The 22,100-nt window shown below is 33.6% G+C and overlaps 1 protein-coding gene across 1 annotated transcript in view; it reads right to left on the bottom strand.

Annotated features, from left to right (window-relative positions):
- Positions 1–21,756, bottom strand: part of LOC120416969 (uncharacterized) — a 40,156-nt gene extending 18,400 nt beyond the window's left edge. The window contains exon 1 of the mRNA XM_039578887.2: positions 21,366–21,756. Within this exon, the coding sequence (XP_039434821.1) occupies positions 21,366–21,387 (22 nt within the window). The 5' untranslated portion in view covers positions 21,388–21,756. The remainder of the gene's footprint in view (positions 1–21,365) is intronic.
- Positions 21,757–22,100: the final 344 nt, after the last annotated feature.

Here is a 22,100-nt window from a genome sequence, read left to right as displayed (position 1 = left end):
TAATGTTATAGCAAAACTTTAATAAATTGCAAAGCATTTTGCACTGATTTTTTATCTGAGTTTCGAAAATCAGGCTTGAATTTTTTTTATTGTGCGAATATTTTCGTTTCAAATTACTCATCCCGTCGCAAATGTCGTCATGTTTTTTTTTCCGCTCAATTCATAACCCCATTTGCGCACATCAATAGCGCCAAACCGGTAAGCGCCCCGAATCGTGACATAAATCTCGCAGCTTATTTTGGTCATTTCACTGCCGGTTTCCTCTTCCACTTTTTCTCCTGCTTTTATTTTTTTGCTTTCTTCAGCCATCAGCCTCAGCCAGTGCCATTCTTAACCTCATTTCGGTCATTTGTTGCCCCACTCGCCTCGAGGCATTCGTAATTTCCTACTGTCGAGAGAGGACGAGGGGTTGTTGTCACCTTGACCACGACCGTGGACAAACCGGCTTCTCCATCAGCTTTAATTTCTTTTTTGTTTGAATATTGAGTTTTTTTATTTTTGGAGTTTTGTGAAATTTTGCAAATTGTTTGTAAAATTGAATTAGTTTCTTTAAATATTTAAAATGATTTTTCGATTTGGCCATTTTCATTTGTAAGTCAAGACACTGACAGTCCGATCAATCAGAGCCCACCGGCGATCGGGGGGCAGGCATTGGCTGTGTGTAGAAGAGAACCAGAAGACTTTGGCTGCCAAATGTATGTTAATCGTCGCGGGCGATCGCAACTCAACACACACACATGAGCTTGCTGACGAAAGTTTATAACGGTGGTTAAACCCAGATCTGGTGAGCTTTTTTTTTCATTTTTTTTTTGTTTTGTTTGTTTGGCCTTTCTCTTCCGGCTCCAGCAGAGTGGGTGGGTTTGGGGGAGTGTGAGTGTGTTAAGATCACCTTGTCTGATCACTGATCGATGTGGTCAGAACGGCAATTAAATTTCAGTGATCGAAGTTGGACAAGAAATTGAACTGAGTTTTTATTACTTGTTTTCAGCGTTCATTTTTTTAGAGCACGGAAGTCATTTAAACTAGGTCAATGCAAAACAGTTCAGGTTTTTTTTTTTCAAACAGTCCATACTCGATTATCCGAAGTTTCGATGATTCGAAGGTTTTTATGGGACTTCGAATAATCAAATCACGATCAAAAACATGTTTTTTCGATTTCATTTATTTTCTTTCTTTTAACATCGAATTCAAGTTCTTCTAGTCTAGTTTAGTCAAATTTGGATGGTTAGTTGTGTATAAAAATGAAAAATGCATTTTTTAAATATTTCATCACCACTATTTTAGCTGCCATTTTGAATTTAAAAATTCTAAATCACCTTAGAGAAGTTTAGAGGTCGGACGAAACAAAAAAAAATTTGTTTCGATAACCCGAAGTTTCAATTATCCGAAGTGAAATTTTGCCAAGGTCTTCTGATAATCGAGTCTGGATTGTACCATCAACAAAACTTCTTGTTTATATTCAAAAAAAAAAAGAATAGTTGAAAAATACACAGAGCAGTTCTTCCTAGAGATCCTTAATAGGGAGACAAGTCAATGTGAATTTGACGTACCCAAACAGACACGAGTTTGACGTATCCAAACAAACATTTGCCTTTACGCCCAGCAAAACTTATCAGTGTTGCCAAGCTCAAAACATACGTTGCCAGATCGATTTAGCCAGCTTAGACCAGTTTTCCCCTTTAGGGTCTCTAGTTCTTCCGACCTCTCTTCGATTTTTGTGTTTTTGTGATCCTCAATCATGAATCCCTAATTTATTTTATTGATATGACCTTTCTACTTTTAAGAGTTCAATGAAAACATATTTTTCAAAAAATGTGACACAAAATGATAATGAATTGGAAATTTTGAGTCAAAAGGACTTATTTGGATTTCAGGAAAAAATAGATGCACGGAATTTGTACTTCCAATTTTTTTTATTTAACTTTTTATAACCAAAAGCTGAATTCACAAAATACTTATTTGGTATTTTGATTTTTTTAACATGTTTTAGGGGACTAAAAAGACATCTTTTGAAAAAAAGTGCGTTCTTAATTAGGAGATATGATTTTTTTTTTCGAAAATATATGAGAGAGTTTTTTTTTCGAAAATATCAAAAATGTTTTAAATAAAAACATTAAAAAAATTATTTAAAAGTAAAATTAAATTTGCAACCGAAAATTCCTATACTTTTTCTGAAAACATGTATCGGTTTTCATTTCAGACCCACTGTTGGGTTTTTATTGAAAAGATACTGCCTCGCAAAGAATTTGAATCAATGAAAACTAACCTGTTATTTTCAACTGACGATATCTTGGGAATTATTGGTCCGTTATTCAATTTTAAATATTTAAACTTTTTGTAAAATTTTCGGATCTTTTTAATTAAAATAATTTCAAATTTTAGAATCAAGCAAATCAAATTATAATGGAGCACCCACCGTCGAGCAGTTTTTGAATAGTTCGCTCCATAAGAAATAAATTGTAGAAACAAGCAAAAACTGTACGACGGCGGTTGCTCCATTTGTTTGAAAGAATAAGGCTAATTAGGTGACACCACGGACAAGCGGACATGACACGGGGTTTCAAAAAGTGAAGCAGGTTTTCTTTTACTTCTTCTTGGCGAAAACCTGCGCAAGCGAGATCGCTTATGTCAAAATCTTCGCGCCACGTGGTCTTAAACGTAAACAAAGCCAGCTGATGATGCAAACTCATGGGCACTTTTTGAAATGGTCGTATGATTTTATATTAAAAATACCATTTCTATCAATTTTTCGGCAATTTTAGTATCCATGATAAATTACATAGAATCATAAAGACAAACTTAATGCCAAAAAACTGTTTCTATAGCACTATACTAATGCTAAATGTTTTAATTAATTATTGCATAAGACATTTTGAGAAATCACGCGTAATCGCGCGATGCTACTTTGGCAACTTGGATGCAGATGGCGCAAGTGATAGTTTGCTTTAGAAATTTGAAGAAAATTTGTTCCTGGTGTCAAGTCCGTTCGTCCGTGGTGACACTTAGAGAAATTCATTTTCATCGATTCGAATTCTTTGTGAGGCTGTAACTCCGGAAATTAATTCCCTGATTTTCACAACTCCACAGACAAATATTTTTTTCACATTTGTTTTTCTTTTACACCTAAACTCCATACAAATTCCCTCTTTTTCTCAAGCTTGGGAGTTTAGGTGTTAAAACATATTTTTCAAACCACCAAATTTTCATATTTTTTTTTAAATATTGATATCATTTTTTAAGATCTCCTAAACTCGATTTGAATCTAGAGATATTCAACAAAAACAGTTAAAAAATTTAAAGAATGTTGTTACTCATAGCGTGATATCTTGACACATCATGCAATTGTGACATGGGAATTTAAGTATGTGGACATTTCGCAACTTTTGCGTGCACGTTCACTGTTTTCATTATAACTGGGAACTCCGGAAACCAAATCCAACCAAATTTCAGGACACACAAAAAAAAAATAATTTCTCGTAATCCTGAATTAAATTCACGAATGTAAGAACCACGAAGAATTTATTCATAAGTATGATGCATTTGCACTATAAACGTGAATATATTCCTTCGTAGTTCTCGCATTCGTGAATTTAATTCACGATCATCAAGCATGGGCACGACAGTGCCCAAAATGATTATCAAAACAAACCGTGTTTGTAATTGTTTCAATTGTGTACTCTTGTTTTTGGTTATTCAAGGTCAAACATTAAAACGTATTTTTATCGAAACGTCAAAAAGGTGATATACGGCAAGATAGCATGATCGCGTCGTTGTGAGCAATCTTAAGGATTGACATCAAGTCTTAAGAACAACCGTTTCACGTTCTGTCCAGATCTCTGCCCAGATTTCTTCAGCAATCGCATCACTCTGAATGGAACCACACTGCGTCGGACGCAACGATTTGATAGAGGCAAACCTGTCTGATTATTATAACTGTACATTTCTGCGCGATATATTTTTTACCCTTTTCCCCCCTTCAAAACACTCCTGGATCTCCCGTTCTGTCGAATGACTTTGCACCAGGAGGAGGGATCACCTTAAGTTGCGTCAGCAAAACCGTTGAACCTTAAGGTGCAACTGACGGACGGAAAGCTGCGAAATAACAGTGGCGGCGTTAATCTTTGGCCACAGGGCCATTGGCCCGCGCTGAACTCGTCGTGTCCGTCAAGAGACCGGATAATACGCGGAATGTGCAAAATTGATGGTCGCTAATTGTTGTTGGGTTGGAGTGGGTCCGACTAACGGAATGATAATCCTGATTGGTCATTCAATTTGTGGTGGGCTTCGCAGACTTCAGAAGTTGAAATTAAGCGATTAAGAAATTTGTTTCGCTGAGAATTGATGCAACGATGCGTCCAAAATTGAGATGTATTGGTACAATTCGTACGATTAGCGGTCATACATTAGCAGCGTGCGTCCACTTTCTTACACAACAGTTTGTTTTTTAAGTGTTATTTTTTGTTAAACTAAGTCATAATCACCTTGAAAAACGCAAAGTCTATAAAAGACCAAATTAAATTCAATGACCTGATTTTAACACTTCCCCATTTAAAATCAAACTCTCGATTGTTACATCGTCTAGCCGTAGTCTGTTTCACTTTTCTTATCACTTCAACTTGTCGAAGCCGTAAGCACCTGATCGAACTTCGGAGAGCTGAATATTTCATAAGGCGAAGCGCTGCTGCTGCCATGGCTCGTGCCCACGAGGGCTTGAAAAATGGGCAACTTTTACTCGCCTGGATGCACATGGCTGCCCACCGGAGAACACCCGGCGTGCCCGGCCGGGCCATCTCCGGGCCCACCCCCCTCCCCAGGTGAGGTGAGCAACATGTGTTTTACATTCTAGTGCCAATTAATTTCCCTCCACGTCGATTATTACAACCACCTTCGCCTTCGTACGGAGCGGCTTTCCCGCGCGGATTTGCTTTGTGAATTGTAGGGGAGCACAGTCGTAGCAGAAGCAAGTAACATTTTGATAACATTATTAAATCTCCATTCGATCTTGTAATATTAAGAACGCGTCCCTGACAATTGACATTGCAGTAGCTCTCTAAGGAATAATGCATAATAATGCATAATCTCAAATTTTGTTTTAATCAATGTTTTAAAGAAATGAATTTTTACAAATATTTTTCAAAGATGTGTCTTTTTTAAGTCGAAACTATGAAATTTTGCCTATCATGCCAAGTATTTATGGCGAGGTCAAATTAGGCGGCACAGCACCTAGTTCGTTCTTTTTGCAAATCGATAGATAATCTGATCGTTTTGGTGTCTTCGGCAATGTTGTGGGCTTTGATTAGAGCTTCTCATGCTTGTTCTCATGCATGAAAAGTTGCGTTTTTTTGGAAATAATTAAAAAAATGAAATCAAAATGTATAAAAATATGCACGCAAAAAGAACTTACCAATTTTTTATTTGGTGCACTGTACTATCAATTTTTATGATTAATAAATTGAATATAAATTCAAATACTTTCCATCATAATTTACCTCAAGATCTTCCAAAACTTGGATTTAACAACGTCACATTTCAATCGTTTATTACAGAACACTTTGAATTCCTAACTTTAAAAATGATCCAAACATGGCAGTTTTAGATCCTTAACTAAAAGGCTTAACATTAAAACATTATCATTTTTTTTAAATAATATTAAAAAAAAAGTTCTTCGAATATCTATTTCTCAGCTATGTTCTATAAACGGACATAGTTTCTTTGGTCATAGAAAAAGTCCCTCAAAGTTTTAAACAAACAGTAAAGAACTAAAACAAAATAAATATGTTGATCCTTTATGATTGAAGTGTTTTTGAAAACCCCTTTGAAATAAAAATTGGCTTTATGGACCTTTAAAAAAACGACTGAAATGTAATAATCTCAAATTGGATTTTAATTTAATATTTTCAATTTATAAGTTTAATAAGATTTGAAAATTCAATCATGGTTCTGAAGCAAAAGATGTTCTTTGAAATGCAAATCTTTTTTTTTTGGTTAGGGGTCATCCATAAATTACGTGGACAATTTAAAGGGGGGGAGGGGGTTCAATTGTCGAACACTTAAAATATCATATTATTGAATACTTTCATAGCATTTTTGCATGATAGAATTTTAAAAAGACTTGCATGGAAAAGGTAATGATTAACGAAATATTTCTTAGCTGAATGTTATCCATTGAAAAAAAAATGAAATTTCTCATTAAACCTTTAAGTCTCAATTCCTTCTATAGACAGGCTTACATGACAAATCACAAAAAAAATTATAAATAAACCAATTTTGAATCTATAAAATGCACTGGAGAGGATTACTATTTTTTTATTTTCGGAAAATTTAGTTGATCATTTCAATGTTTAGAGCACTTTTACAATGTTAAAAAATGTTTTCGGCGTTCAATTTTGCCGTTTTTTTTAACAAAGTTCTCTGCTGTTTTAACTGCATTCTGTTGCGACTTACAAGCTAATGATTTTAGTGTGTATCTATAAATTAAAAAAACGTTAAAAAACATAAAGGTTGTTTTTAAACTATGAAAAATAGCAAAAAGCTTAAAGCTAATGATTGACGGTTGTTGAATAGGCCTAAATACATCAAAATAATAGAAAAACTAAATAAGATGGAAGCATATAAAAATACAAAAAAGAAAAAAAGATAAACATATAACTAGAGGTGGACAAACCCGCTCTTTTTTAAGAGCCGCTCAATTTCGCTCGCTCATTAAAATGAGCTGTTCTTTTGAACGACTCTTTCAATCTTCACTTTTTGTTGCATTTTAACAACTAATTTCATAAAACGGGAACATTCGCTTGAACTTAAATGTACGAATGCTTGGATAAAGAAAACATCAAAATTTAAATTTGGATTTGGAGAAAGCTGCTATTAATTTTACGAATTTGCGTTTATTTCTGCTGAAATTAAACACATGTTTATATCTAATTATGAGCTAATATTCTGTGAACTTTTAATTTCTACATTATGATTTTATTGATAAAGTCTAGAAATGCCAAAGCTAGATTTTTTCCAAAATCTTATGGGCTATTTAATAGCGTTTTTGGAGAAATTTTCCATCTTAGGTATTTTGAAATGCTCAAATTTGTATTCAGGAAGAACTTTCATATATTTTAACGATCAATTGGCAATGAGAAGATTTTGGTTTAGAAAATCATTCAGTTTTACTTTTGGAGTAATTTCAAAAAAAACTTGAAAAACAGAAAACTGAAAATATGGATTTGCAGCAATTCCCCACGAAAACAGCATGATTCGAAAAAAAAAGTTCTTCGATCGAGCTCATTTTTTTCTGGGGGATCCTTGGCCGAAATAATTAGACCCGTATTTTTTTTGTTGGCAATTAGGGTGACCGTGTTAGGGTGGTTCGAAAAATGGCAATTTTCGTCGGTTTTCGCAAAAACGACTTTTTTCAAAAAATCATATCTCCGCGTCAATTCATCCGATTTTAGCTGTCCTACACGGAGAAAAAAGAGTTCCCAAAATCGTGAACAAGCGTTCATGAAAATGGGAACCTCGAACAAAGTGTTCAAATCCCATGGTACGATTTTGAAAAACGTACCATGAAATTTGAACACTTTGTTCGTGGTTCCCATTTTCATGAACGCTTGTTCACGATTTTCTCCGCGTAGACACAAAAAATAGTAAGAAGTTTCAAAAATCTAGCATGACATTTGAAAAGGTTGTATGAAAACTTAAAATGCTGTTTTGAAGGTTACGGGACCAAAGAGCCTATGTCTGAAAATATTTTTATCGGATTCCTAGGAAAATTTCACATAACATATCAAAAAATGGTGAAGTTATGTTTTCGATACTGTGAGTAACGATTTTTTGAAAATAAAAACTGGATTTTTGGACGCGCCACGCGAAAAAATGGGAAAATCACAAAAACTGCGATAACTTTAAAATTTCAGCGATGACCTATAGATGTGATGGTACCAAAAGTTGCATCTTTTAATTACAAAAAATTTGGTACCCTGTCATGTATAGGTCATCGATGAAATTTTAAAGTGTAGTCAAGTTTTCCGTAGAACAAAAGTTGTTTATAATGACTTCCCGAACAAAATAAAAATAAAAATAATAAATCGAAAAAATTGGACAGTAGAGTGTGTTAGAATATTAGAAAATGAACTAAATTTTGAGCCAATTCCATCTCAAAATTATACCCGAGGCTCCCCTATAAAAACCTATATGGTATACGTAGTGATTGAGCTGTTGCTCCACATTTGGAATGCATATCATGTTGAACAGACTGAAGAGAGATCTCTCCCTCTCTCGGACAGGTGTTCAAGAAAATTCGCCAGGGATGCAAACGATTTTTATTTCGCTCGATTTTCCATATTGTATACAACCATGGCTACAACAATCGTTTTGTGGCTAACCGTTAAGTAGTACATTCCGCCAAGACCGCGATATTGGACGCACGGACTTCCACAAAGGGTCTAGCTATACAGCACCAAAGTGCAACCGCATGATACGAGCGCCGGGGTGAAATTGAAACCGTAACGAGAATAATATGATCATCGGTTTCATAAATGTAGGGGCCGAGGCCAAACCATATTGCTGCTGACCATGGGCGGCCTCGAACCGTCTTCCCAGATGGAACCACGCCGTTTTGAGCACGTGGAGTTGCTGCTGTGAGCATAGCCGATGAACTGATTTGCATAAATGGTAGGCCCTCAGGTGTAATTGAGCTTGAACGGAACCAATCAATCTGCGGCCGGAGAAAGCATTCCGATTGAGATCGCTGGGTAATGTTGGAGCGGGGGATCGCTGAAAGGGTTTGAACTAGGCCGCTGATGGTTTGCGAATTCTTTGGATATAGTCAGTTGATATTTAGCTTGAACTGTATAAGAAAAAAGTTTTTCGAAGAACTAGCCAATTTCCATACATTGTAAAGATAATTTCATCTCACTATCCAATTTAAGCTTTATTTTGCAATACAACATGGTAGCAACTCGTGGGCAAACATTTATGCACATGCCTATCTTGATCTTGTCTTGCCCATTGTTGTTTGCAATAACAGAAAATGTGATTGAAAGATGACTTTATTTAAAGTCCAAACTTGTCATGTTTTGTATTCCATTTTCAAATCGCAACAAAAAATACACACCTGACTAAACAATGAAGAAAAAGCATTTATACTCGAAGCGGGCGCCATGGGAGTTTGAGATTCAAATCAACCAACAGCCGTCAACTGATGCACAATGGCGCCACTTTTGACGGATTAAAAAAGCAAAGGAAATGCCCAGGCTTTTGATTTAATTTCACCCAATTTGTGTGGATGACAGCCGGAGTGTAGTTCGCGTGACCACGACCGTCACCATTGGTGTGAGTTTGGTTTATTTTTGAGTGATGTGAGAAGTGTTTTAAATTTGAAATTTGGAGAAATTGGATTGCATTTTATTTGTTGGTTGAGATAAGCTCCGGAAAGTTTTGTGAAAGCTTGTGATTGCATGCTTATTATAACGAAGTTACAATGTAAAAGTGACCTTCTTTTATAAATCTCACTTACATCTTAATCCATTTAACATACTTTCTTGAATGAAAGTAAAAATTAGTTAAACAAAAACACAGAAACTTATTTTAAGAACATGTATTTTTAAATGAAAATGAATCAAATTTATAACTTTTGATCAAAAGCTTCAAATAGAGGTGTGCAATTTTCCATGTTCCATACAAAAAAAATATCTTGGCAACTTTCCACCAGAAGGGAGTTGTTTTTGTATTATTTCTTAAAAATAAATCATTTTTTCATCTGACTGGATTCAACATTCCAATAAAAAAATGTCCTGAAATGTATTTTACACAAGAATAGTTGCCAGTAAACAGAAATCTCTAAGCTCTAACAATAAAATTTGTCCATGTAAAATAAGCAATTTTGCAAAAAAATATTAATTAGTTTAATTATCTTTTTGTAGACCATTTCAAAAGAAAACCTTGTTTAAAAGATTTGATCGCCATAACTCGTGATGTTTCTAAGCAAATCCCTTATGTTTGTATATATAATATATATAATATATATATAATATATGGGTCATTCCACCTGAAGTGTGCAAGAAAAAATGCAAATTTGAAAATTACCATCTCCGATTCTGCTCAAATTTGGCAGAGCTGTTGAGACTGTCAAAACATGTAAAAATCCCGAATTTCATCCAAATCGGACCACCCTCTCCATTCTTGTACCCTCCCAAAAAATCGACTTTTTGGCTATTTTTGAGCGAAACCCCTATCTTCGAACGACGATTTTGTCGTTCTTGCTCTGTCCTGTGGGCTAGCACATAAATTCACCCCATACTATTTTTTTAAATTTAAGATTAATACAGCATTTTCCTACAATTTTTGCCTAATTTGCTAATGATTAATTGGGATGAAATCGTATTTCAATAAATAAACAGGTAGCAGTTATTGATCAGCGCGCCCGAGTCCTTCTAGCATATGTGGCGAGTGTAGCTAATTTAGGTAATCTCAAATACTCAAAACTTTAAAATTCGATATCTCTGGAACGAAACATATTCCTTTCTGTCGATAAGTGATTCTTATGTAAAATTGGACGGGGAATACGATGTTGAGGTCAAATTTAAAAAATAAATAGGGCTTTTTTGAGATACGGCCATTCAAAGTTTTGAATTGCGCAATACTGGTAGAAAACATATTTTAATCCAAATTTTGATCACGGAAATGGATTCTACGTCCAATTTCCTTCAAAATTGATTCTAAGACCGACTCTCTAAGATTTGTGGTTCCTGAGTTATCGTCGTTTGAAGAATAGCCAAAAAGTCGATTTTTTGGGAGGGTACAAAACTGGAGGGGGATGTCCGATTCGGATGAAATTCGGGATTTTTGCATGTTTTGATAGTCTCAACAGCTCTGTCAAATTTGAGCAGAATCGGAGATGGTAATTTTCAAATGGTGTTCCGCTTCAGATGGAATGACCCATATTATATATTTTTTGTAACTGTCTGCTCTACAATTTTGTAGAACATTATTACACTCTAAAAAATTATCCTGCAAAGTTAGAAAAAACACGAAATTTTAAAATGACAAATTTTGTTCTAAATGAAAAATGACCCTTCTGGGGCAATGGAGATTTGAAAAGTACATTAAATTTCCCATAAAATGGCATGTTCCATGTTTAAAACTTTTTTAGTGTTTTTTCGATGAAAAATACGTTTTTTTCGGAATTGAGAGTACGCCATCAATTCGGGCTAGAGCGTCCAATTTCCCGTCCTGGAAAAAAAAAATTCCCGGGATTTCCCGAAAAAAAATATTTCCCGTTTCCCGGGAAATTTGTAAATTTCCCGGGAATTCTCGAAATACAAGCGGAAGTATACATTTTCCTACTTTATGGCATCAATTTTTTGAAATTATACAAAAAATAATTATGAGAGAATTTAATTCATTTCAACCTTCTTATTCATATTGAACTAATTAGCTATTCTGTAAATTTTATGTCAAGGTTTAATTCAGATAAAATTTATTTATTTATTATTTAGGAATATTGTTTGCTTATATGTTGGGTAACAAAAATTACGCTATTTTGGATTGAATATAAACTATTTTATTTTCGACAACCTATTTTAACTATTTTTTTTTTTTGTTATTTCATTCATATATATTCACCTCTTCCGGGCAGTATTAAAATTGAGATTTGTTTGACATTTTTGTTCATTGGTTGAAAATTGAAATGATATAATTAAAATATTCAAAAAGAGTTGTTCGTTAAGAATTTGTTTTAAAGTATTCGAGAAATTACTGTTTGTTGTAAATTTATAAAGCACGTTAGCTACCAAGGGAATTTGAGGGTAAAATATAAATAAAATATCGTTTAATTTCAACCACTTTTACAAAATGAAAATTATTTTAATCTAATTAATTAATTAGGCTATATTACCGTATAACCATGGGCTATATTACCATATAAACCATAAAAAATGATTAAAAATAACTTCGTATCATAGAAAATTTACCCAACTATATTTTAAAAAAACATGCTAGAAATATTTTAAAACTTTGAATAGTGATTTCATGAAATAGTGTTTCAAGTTGAATAGCGCTAGAAATTAATTTTCAAAGGCAAATTCAATGATAATCTATTTATTTACAAGTTGAAAATACTTGTTCTGGAATAAGTTGTTTGCCATAATAAACAATATTTTTGCATGTTTTTTCACTTTCAACTTTATGGTCACTGAGGCAAATTTAAAAACAATTTAATTGTTGTGGAGCATAGATTTTCACTGTCCAAATACTTTGAATAAAAAAATGCTGCTCAACAAAAAATACTAAACATTTTTTTTGATTTGGTACGATTTGAGAGACAGCATAATAATTAGAAAATCTAAATATTTTCTCAGAGTTGCATGATTTTTCTACAAGCAGTCAACCCATTGAATGATCCTCAGACTCATTTTGACCATTGAAGTTGCTGTTCTACACAGAAAAAAAAATGTGAATTTACTCGACATGGAAAAAATGAATCACATGTAAACTTAGTTGATGTAAACTTGAGATTCGACGTAAACGGTTGAATCACACGTAAAATCATGTTTTTACATATAATTTGTTGCAAATTTACATCAAATTGCATTTAAATTTAAATGTTTAATGACGTGCAAAAGTGTTACATCATAAATGATGTAACATTCGGAAATATTTTTTTGTGTGTATACAATTCTGTTGCAAAATATCAATCAGAATAATTTCCCGGGATTTCCCGGGAAATTTGTTGAAAATTTCCCGTTTCCCGGGAATTTTGTTACCCCGAGGAATTTGACGCTCTCATTCGGGCGTCTAATTATACATAAAAGTCTCTTTGACACAAAATTTCTATCTCATCACCGTTTCAGGCTGCAAATTATTGGAAAACACCCCTTTTTTCGCATGTTAAAAAATGGAAGGGGTCGTACCGCCCCTCCGTCACGAGATATCAAAAAACGGACCTTGGATTCGTGATCAGGGACAAAAGTTACCCGCAAATCGAAGAGGGGTCGGGGCAACTGCTGTGTGAGTTGGCGGAGACTTACCTAAATGCAAATAAAACGAAAAAAAAAAAATAAAAAAAAAAACTTCATAAAAGTAGTTTTTACATGGAAACAGTACATTTTATCAAAAAAATGGATTGCAAATTCATTTTGCTTTAACAAACAAAATTTGCTCTCAATATTTTTCAAAAAACAAAAATTCATATCACCTAAACTGTCCATAATCGCATAAATGACCCATATATAAAAACCTGGGTGCAGAATAGTTGTCCGCAAAGCGGCCTCAATTTAGAACTGTCAAAGCGGAACCAATTTACTGTTTGAAAAATGATACCAAGAAGGGGCAAGTATTGTAATCGATCTAAGATTTATTTTTTCAGGAATAAAAAAGTTGAGGGCGTCGAGCTTTTCAGGAATTCGAAGTCATCAAATTTTTAGAAGAGGGTTTGAATCGAATTTGGCATAATTTGTCGCTAACATTTAAATGAGCGCTATGTCTCACGCAAAACCTACGTTTATGACGTTTTTTGAAATGTTAGCGACGAATTATCAATAGCTATGAATGGCACCAGCTAAATAATATTGAATAATCTTACTCCGATATTATCACTGCGCTTCAATGCTACAAAGTCACGGAACTTCCATTCGGTTGCTCTTCAGATTCATAAAATTCCACCCACATCTGACGCAATTGTTCGTCACGTGGAAAACAAAGATTGACTCTTTTGGCCGCCCATCATTAAGTCTACGATCAAAAAAAAAAGCGCAAAGCACTTAATTTTTCAGCGAAACTGTAAAATCAACAGATCCAAAATGTTTCAAAACAAGTCACTTCAGCAACAAAAAATATGTCACGCTTGGGCTTGAACATAGCCTTCTACTTTGTTTATGTTTACAGCTGTAGTGCAGTTGTATTTGTGAAGAGCAGTAGGGATCATTCGGAAATCACGTTACGCATTCTGTCTTTTCAGCACCCAGATAAAAACAGTACGCAACACAGAAAAAAATGATAATATTCATCAAGAAATGGTGACAGATTTTGTGTCGAAAATATGTGTAATATTACATCAGGAATTTATGAATATATATCAGGTTCACATTTTTACACATTTTTTTATGCAATGTTACTCAAAAAAAAGGGAACCTACCAAATTAACAACCTTTCAGAATTAAACTTTTTTTTTGCTGTGAAGTTAATTTTGTCCCACAAATAAGGTTTTCGCGAAAAAACTACATAATTTTGGTTTTTCTGATTTTGGTCCATACTGCACCATTAACTCGAAATTGATGTAAATGCATATAGGACATTCATGCGAACAGAGGCAGTAAACCAGATTATGCACTATGACTCAGAAGGTGTTTTTTTAGTATCAATTTGAAAATCGTAGAGAAACTAAAAATGATAATTAAATGATGGAATAAAGACGAGAAATTTGAGAAAATAAACATTACCATAAATGCATTGACATTTAGATAATTTTTGACCGAAGAATTACTGTAAAAAATGCATAAAGCATTTTGTTACACCTTATGCTACAACATTTTTAAAATAAAGCTTGAAATTTATATTTGATATTTTTATTGTTTTGCCAGACCAGAGTCGAGTGAAAAAAAAAATAGACAAAATCCTTAGTAGCCTAATTTATCTTGATATTATTGATGCATAATATGAAAATAGCTGATTTTGTTTGCAAATTATATGATATCGACTCGCCAACAACAGCATCATAACCATAAAATTATACCCACCAATTACCCGTGACCAACAAAACAAACTACATTTTCCCGCCAATTCAAATTTCACCAAGCCAAAAGCAAAAAAAAAAAAACTTCCACAATTCACCTGATTTCGAATTGCACCTGACCGCGTGGAATCGATCGATTCAGAAAAAAGTCCATTGAGATCCCTGCTATTTGATTCAAAGGGCACCAGCGTGGGGTTCAGCAGGTGGAAAGTGGCTCCTCCGTCAGGTAATGAGAAAGTGAGTTTGGCGTCTAGTGGAGAGCTAATAATAAAAAAAATCGCGAGCTCGCCTTGATTTCATTTAAATTCGATTGTGATTTGATTGGAATGGCAATTTTAACTGGTTGATGGTTATCAAACAATTCACATTTCACTTTTGTTTTTTTTTATCTAATTTTCGCTCTCCTCGCGAAGCTTTTCGTGTTGGCCGAATGTGTCATTCGCATCGGTATTGAGAGGTTTGTATCTGACGAGTTCTCTCCCACTCGTCACGATTGTGCGGTGATAACCGAGCGTGAGTGAGTTTTGAATTAATCGCGTTATATCACGGAACCACACGAACCGCAGAAACAAAAAACGCCGAGGGAAGATGAGACTTCAATTACAAGCGAATTAATCGGATGTCTGTGGGTGAAGCGTTATTTTTTTTTGTTTTGTTACGGGGGTGTGTTTTGCCGAGCTAAAGCTGAGCACATTATTTTTGGAAACTGGATCAAAAAAGAGTTGAGTGACGTTGATGATGTTAAGCTGTTTGTTTTCTGATAAAGGATATATTTTCTATGAGAAAGTTATACACATCAATTAATTTTTTATGGAGTTTCATGGAGACGATTTTAATAATTTAAAAAAAATCATCAATGTATTTTCACGGCATTACGAAACAACGAATTACAGCACTCAAATTATATTAAAAAAAAAAACAAAGCTTCTTTTATCCACTCAACTGGTTATTCAAACCTTCCCGGTAGTCCAAATTCCTCCAAAATACTTCCGAAAGAGGTGTTTTTTTGCGCATTTTATGTTCGCACAAAAGTAACCCCACTAGCATTGCACGATTCTTGTAAAACAAAACAAAAACCTTCAACGCGGGATGTTGCGTTCATCAGGCTTCGACGCAAACCCAAGTCGTCGGCACGTCCGGTGTCGAATCAAATAAATGGTGCCACATTAATGGTTTTTCGCGGAACCTCCTATCAGCGACTGTGGGTTAAAAATCTACAGTACAATTTTTTGAAAACCGAAAACATAAATCGTCTTATTTGTTTCAGGTTTCACAAAAATCTACTGTTTTATATAAATGTAGCTATTAAAAAAGAGACTGACTAAATAATTCAAGCTTGTTGTGAAACCTATATTTATATGGACAACAACAGAGATCTAATTTTTTAAATAAAAGTTATATCCAAAAAGAAACATTACATTCGTACATGTTTTTTTTCTACATAAATACATCAAGAAACCGGAAATATATTCAGATTTGAGTCACATTGAACCCATTGCATACAGTTTTTATTCAATATATTCAACGAATTGTAAACAAGTCCACTCAAAACCTTATTTGTGTACTACTAATTTTCGTAAAACTCCGCAGCCAACAAGTCTTGCAAAACCTGTTTTAATAATTTTCAAAAATCTCGGTTCTAACATTTTCAAATAAAACTTAAATGGATACGAAAATGTTTACAAAATGACCGACGGAAAGGTTTAGCGTTTACAAAATCATTCTCTGAATTTCTAGTATCTCTGCATGAACTAAACTAACATGAACTACGTTATTTAATGCCATTCCGATTATGCCATGGTATGACAACTTTGACTTGATTTAACCAATTTTGGATCTGAACATAAAAATTATTAAGTTAGTTGACTATTATTACGAAAACGTTGATGAAAAATCTGTTCAGAACACTCAAAATAAAGCAGCTGATCACATGAAAACGAATGTATGACAAAAGGTCGAAAGACATAAGGTCGAATGGACCAAAGATCGAATGGACAAAAGGACGAAAGTGGACAAAAGGTCGAATGGACCAAACGTCGAAAGGCAAAAGGTCAAATTTAAACATTTCACTATTATATTCTTAAAAAATTAGAGGTTTCTGAATAAAAACTTGCGCCCTAATTGACGGAGACTTTTTGAAAAGGGGGAGGGGAGGGGTAGGGGGATTTATCTTTATAAATATAAATAAAAAGATCGAAAGTTTTTTTATATAAATAGCTATATTTTTTAAGTCAGATTTTTCTAAGGATCTTATGTGACCATGAAGGATAGATTGAAAAAGGATAGAAAACTTGCAATAATATTGAGGAAGCAAGACTTTTTTTTATATACTCCAACCAGCCAGCCAAAAACTAATAAAATATTTAGGAAGCAGTATTTAAAAAAAGAACAGCTAATATTTGAAAGATTGAAAAACAAAATTGATAGTCAAGAATATGTTTTAATTAAAATACAAACTAAAAAAATATTTTAGATGTCGATCTTTTTTAAAGAACTGCTAATAATTGAAAGAATGGAAAAACGCACAAAAATTATACGACAGACAAGAATACGTTGATTGAAAAAATAAAATAAAGATTTAAAAAATAATTCAGAAGTCGATTTTTTGTTATGAAAAAACCGCACATATTTTAAAGAATGGAAAAAAATCACAAAAACATTACGACATTCAAGAATAGGTTGTTTGAAAAAAAAAACATTTTAAGTAGTTTTTTTTACAGAAATGCTCATGTTTGAAGAATTTGGAAAACTCTCAAAAATATTACGACAATCAAGAATAGGTTGCTTTTGGAACATTTTTTTCAGAATTCGCCTTTTTTAAAAGAACTGCTTATTACAAAATATTATTACAAAAACTAATATTTTTTAAGGGAATGGCAAACTTCTCCAAATGGTTTGGAAGTTATTCTGTTTATTTGAAAAATAAATCATTTCTAAAATGATGGATAAACTTATACTGAATCGGATTTGTGTGTAAGAAAATATTTTTTCAAGAATGTTTTTAGAAGTTTATAATAATTGTTATTTGTTTCAATATTTCACATTCGACCTTTTGTCTTTTCGACGTTTTGACCATTCGACTTATTGTCCACTTTCGACCTTACTTCTTTCGACTTTTTAGCATTCGACCTTTTGTCCATTAGACCTTCTGTCCTTCGACCTTTTGTCGCACACACTAGCGTGCCCAACTCTTCGAGGAAGGTAGGGCAATGATATGGACGTTTTGAAAATCACGTCATTTATGGACACCCCCTGACCAAATTTAGAACAAATCCGTAGTAACAGTTCAATAGGGCGAATCTGCGATTGTAATCAAGCAGTCTACCCACCTTTTACTTGACGTGAACTGTCACTTGAGCAAAAGGGATAGACTGCTTGTTTACAATAACAGATTCGCCCTATTGAACTGTTACTACGGAAAATTCTGAGGATGGTGGGGCACTAGTGGTTGCACACCCCATGAAAACAATTATTTATAGATATTTTCTTAATTGTCTAAATGCAAATATTTTTAATTTTTTTTTTGCATTTTTATATACTGTTTACTGAATTTTAAATAAAAATTCAAAATATTTTTAAATGAGTCCAATCGTGCCAAAATTATTTATAATGCAGGAAATGCATTTTAAATTGTTTGGAATTTGAAATTCTTGAGTTTTTTTTATTAGGTCCTATAAACATATGAAAAACAATAGTTTATTGGTCCTTTAAAATACCGTAAAACGGGGTGACTTTGATAGCCGGGGTGACTTTGATAGGTTTGAGATTTTTCCGCAGAATGAAGAGTACAAATAAATTACATACGGAATGGTTTGGAATCATACTGACCGGGGAAGAGAAGTGTTCAAAGTACCTGAAGAGGAACTTTTCATAAAATTTTGAAAAGTTTAAATAGTTAGTTAACTATAACTAAGAAAATGTTGATGAAAGGCATTATTTAACACTTTTCAAATTGTCATGATTTTCTCAATGAACATTATTTTGAATCGGAAAACGGGATGCATTTTTGGAATCTTTGGACAATTTTCCACTAGGAGAAGGTTGAAAAAGTTTGAAAAAAATAATAATATGTGTTTTTGAGACACTAGTAATAAAAAATCTCCAAAATTATAGGCAATTTCAGTTGAACAAATTTCATGTAAAATGTGAAAACTTGTGTTTCGTGCTTTGAATTTAGTATAAAATGCAATATAGATCGATAATTTCATAAACAAAACTAGTTTTAACGAATTTAAGGAAAAAATCCAACATTTTAACAGTTTTACCTGAAATTTATATGTATTTTGATAAAAAGCTTATAAACTTAGTTAACTTAACATAAACATTGATTTTCTTTCTTTAAAACTATATCAGCAACCTTAGTGATGGTACATTTGACGTAAAAATAAAGTTTGAACACCTTAAATCTGATTTTAACAAGAAAAACTATGACTATCAAAGTCACCCCGGAATTTAAACTAAGAATTTTTAACGTAACTATTTTTCCAAACACTATTGAAAAAACTTTTTTTCAAAAATAGTGCATGGACTTTGTGTGGCTTACCCCAGTACATGTTTTAAAAATAATAATTTTGAGAAAAGACCTTAACAGTTGAAAAATATTCCAAAAACAAATTGAAATCCTATCAAAGTCACCCCGGTTTACGGTACTCTGGATTTGCTTTTTGAAAAAAGTAATTTTGGAGTTAAAATTAAAGGGGATGGTTTGAACAATATTTGCAACAGTTTTCAGGGGACCTTCCAAATTTACTTGATGCAATTAAAAATAGTTTTTATGCATTTAAAAAAAATATTAGTTTTCATGATTTTTTAGGTTAAAAAAATATGAAAAGTTTCTAAACAGTTTCGCTGTGAAATTTTCAAATGGAACAGAAAAAAATAATATGACAATTCAATATGACATTCTGAAAAGTGCGAAAAACGGGTTTAATGAACAATTCGTGGGAAATCATAAGTTAAAAATCTAAATATTTATTTATTATTGTGATTTTTTTAAGTGATACAACCAGCCCGGGAGCATGTTGACAGCTCCCATACAAACTGAGCGTACCCCGTTTTGTGGGCCCAGTGGGCCTAAGATGGCGGCTTTCGATATTATCTAGCCAAACTTTTGAAAATGGCGAATAGTTTAAATAAATATAGTTTTTGCCTTGTTTTGGTTTAAAATGTCAAAATAAGCATTCTGGAATCATTTTCTTTAAAAACATGTTTAGAGATACGCCACGTTCAAATATTAGTCTAGAATAGTTGAAGTGAGCGTGCCGCAAAAGCCGTCACGAAAAAAAAGTTTCCTATGCAAATTTTGAGTTGCGTATTTGATGGACGGACTCCGACGAGGCCCACTTGCCATCTATTGGTGAATACGTGCAACTCACGAAAACTGTCAACTTAGGGTCAGGTTGGATACAACCGAATCATTTTTTTTAATAATTAGAGAGCCTTTCAGACCATTAAGGCTTTTTCGGCTCTAACAATCGAATCATATTTTAACTCTTACTTTAAATATTTGGGTAGTTGTTTTGAAACAAATAATTATTTTTACGGAATTTCTTTTTTTGTATTTTTCAATGAACTGGAAAGTGATTTTATGTTTGAAAAATTGAATTTGAAGTCAATTTACGAAAAATTTAAACAAAAGTCCTAGTAACATGCATAACACACGATTGCATTAATTAAAAACTGTCTCATTTTTATCCAAAGTGCTACAACTTTCATGCAAAATTAGAAAAAGTGCTTTCGACATAGCTCTAGGAGTTCTTACATAACTATGATTGCAAAGTACAATTTGAATTCGTTGGATAGGTAATCGACAATACTGTCTGATGTAAGTTGCCATTAGTTATATTTATTTACTTTTACCTAATAGTAAATATATACAATTATGGCCGGATCCTTTATGTAGCCCATTTTGTTTCTTTTATGAGGTTTCACATCTATTGCAAATCTCAGGCACAAAAAAAGAAGTATTTAAAATATAAGAGAATTATGAAAAAATGAAAAATTACAGTTGGGTAATATATTTTAAACCAGAAATTATGATTATTATAACAATAGAAACTCTTCAATTCTATTAAAATTCACTTTATTTTAAAATTCGAATTGATGAAGTTAGTTAGCCTCTGATTTAAAATTAGAAAAACTTGTTTTTAACAGAAAGTCAGAATTGACTTTTTGTGAGCAAAAGTAAAAAAATCAATTGAATATTATTTTTAGATATCATGCGAAAATTAAAGTTTAATTAATTCATGCAAAATATAAATTGACTCCAAAATTAAATAACTCATTAAAATATCGTTGAATAATATTGCCATAAATTAATAATTATAATTTGAATAATTCTTGATAATTTAAATCTCTCTTTAAGAAATTAATTTGCATAGTGAAAATATCTATATTACTCATTTCAATATTTTACTTTTCAAATTTATTTCTCAATGGCACTCATTGGGTCACATCGCATTTCCCTGTTATTATTGGTCAACCCGGCCCGAACCGAAAATCTGCGGTGGTCTTATTTCTGCCTTACTTTTGCTTCCTTCAATTTTTGTCTCTTTCGGTCACGCAAAGAACCGTTTTTCGTTTAGTTAGTAATTATACCGAGAGAAAGAGCAAAGCCCGTTTTTAAAGGTGGACAACCTGTACTTACACGAAAACGACGAAACTTTCATAATTTCCTGGAGCTTCAACACTGACGAGTTGAAATTGAAGACACTTTTTGATTTTTTTTCTCGTAATAAATTCGTTCACTTTTAACTCTCAATTAATCACCACCTGCTAACACAACTGCAAAGGGAGAGAAAAAAAACACGACAAAAATGTTTCAAATCACTTCCACTTTTCACTCAACTATTTCGCGCAACACTTTTTTTTCTTTGCATAAGCTTTTTCCCACAGTTTACCACTTCAGAAGTGTTTTCTTGTACCATTCAACAATGGGTGATTGAGGAAGATGAAGATCGCAGCACAGGTTCCCTGGCCCCTTGTTCGCGTGGCCACTGGAGTTGAAGGGAGACCTCCACAGCAGCCCCAAGATCAATGTTACCCGAACGAGGTTACACAACAGAATGTTACCTAATGGCCAAACGGTTTCTGGTTTTATACCAGAGCATCCCGGCCGCCCCGGGACCTTTAGTCTGGATCCGTCCAGAGCTCGGAGTGTGTGTGGACCAAAGACAGGTTTGGGTCGGTTTCTTCTTCGCCTGCCTGCGCCAACTCTCCAACCTGCAGACGTTGAACCGCTGCGAGGGCCTGCAACGGACTGAGCCGGAGAGCTTGAGCGTGGAGTTGAAGTCACGCGGCTTGAGCCAGCGAGAGCGCGCGAGGGAGAGCTTCTTGATCGCCACCACACGGGGTGGGGTGATCTTCCTCCCGCGAGGGGGAG

This window comes from Culex pipiens, chromosome 3 (genome assembly GCF_016801865.2).
Source record: "Culex pipiens pallens isolate TS chromosome 3, TS_CPP_V2, whole genome shotgun sequence".
In the NCBI taxonomy this organism is placed as follows: Eukaryota; Metazoa; Arthropoda; class Insecta; order Diptera; family Culicidae; genus Culex; species Culex pipiens.
This window is presented reverse-complemented; position numbering and strand designations above follow the sequence as displayed.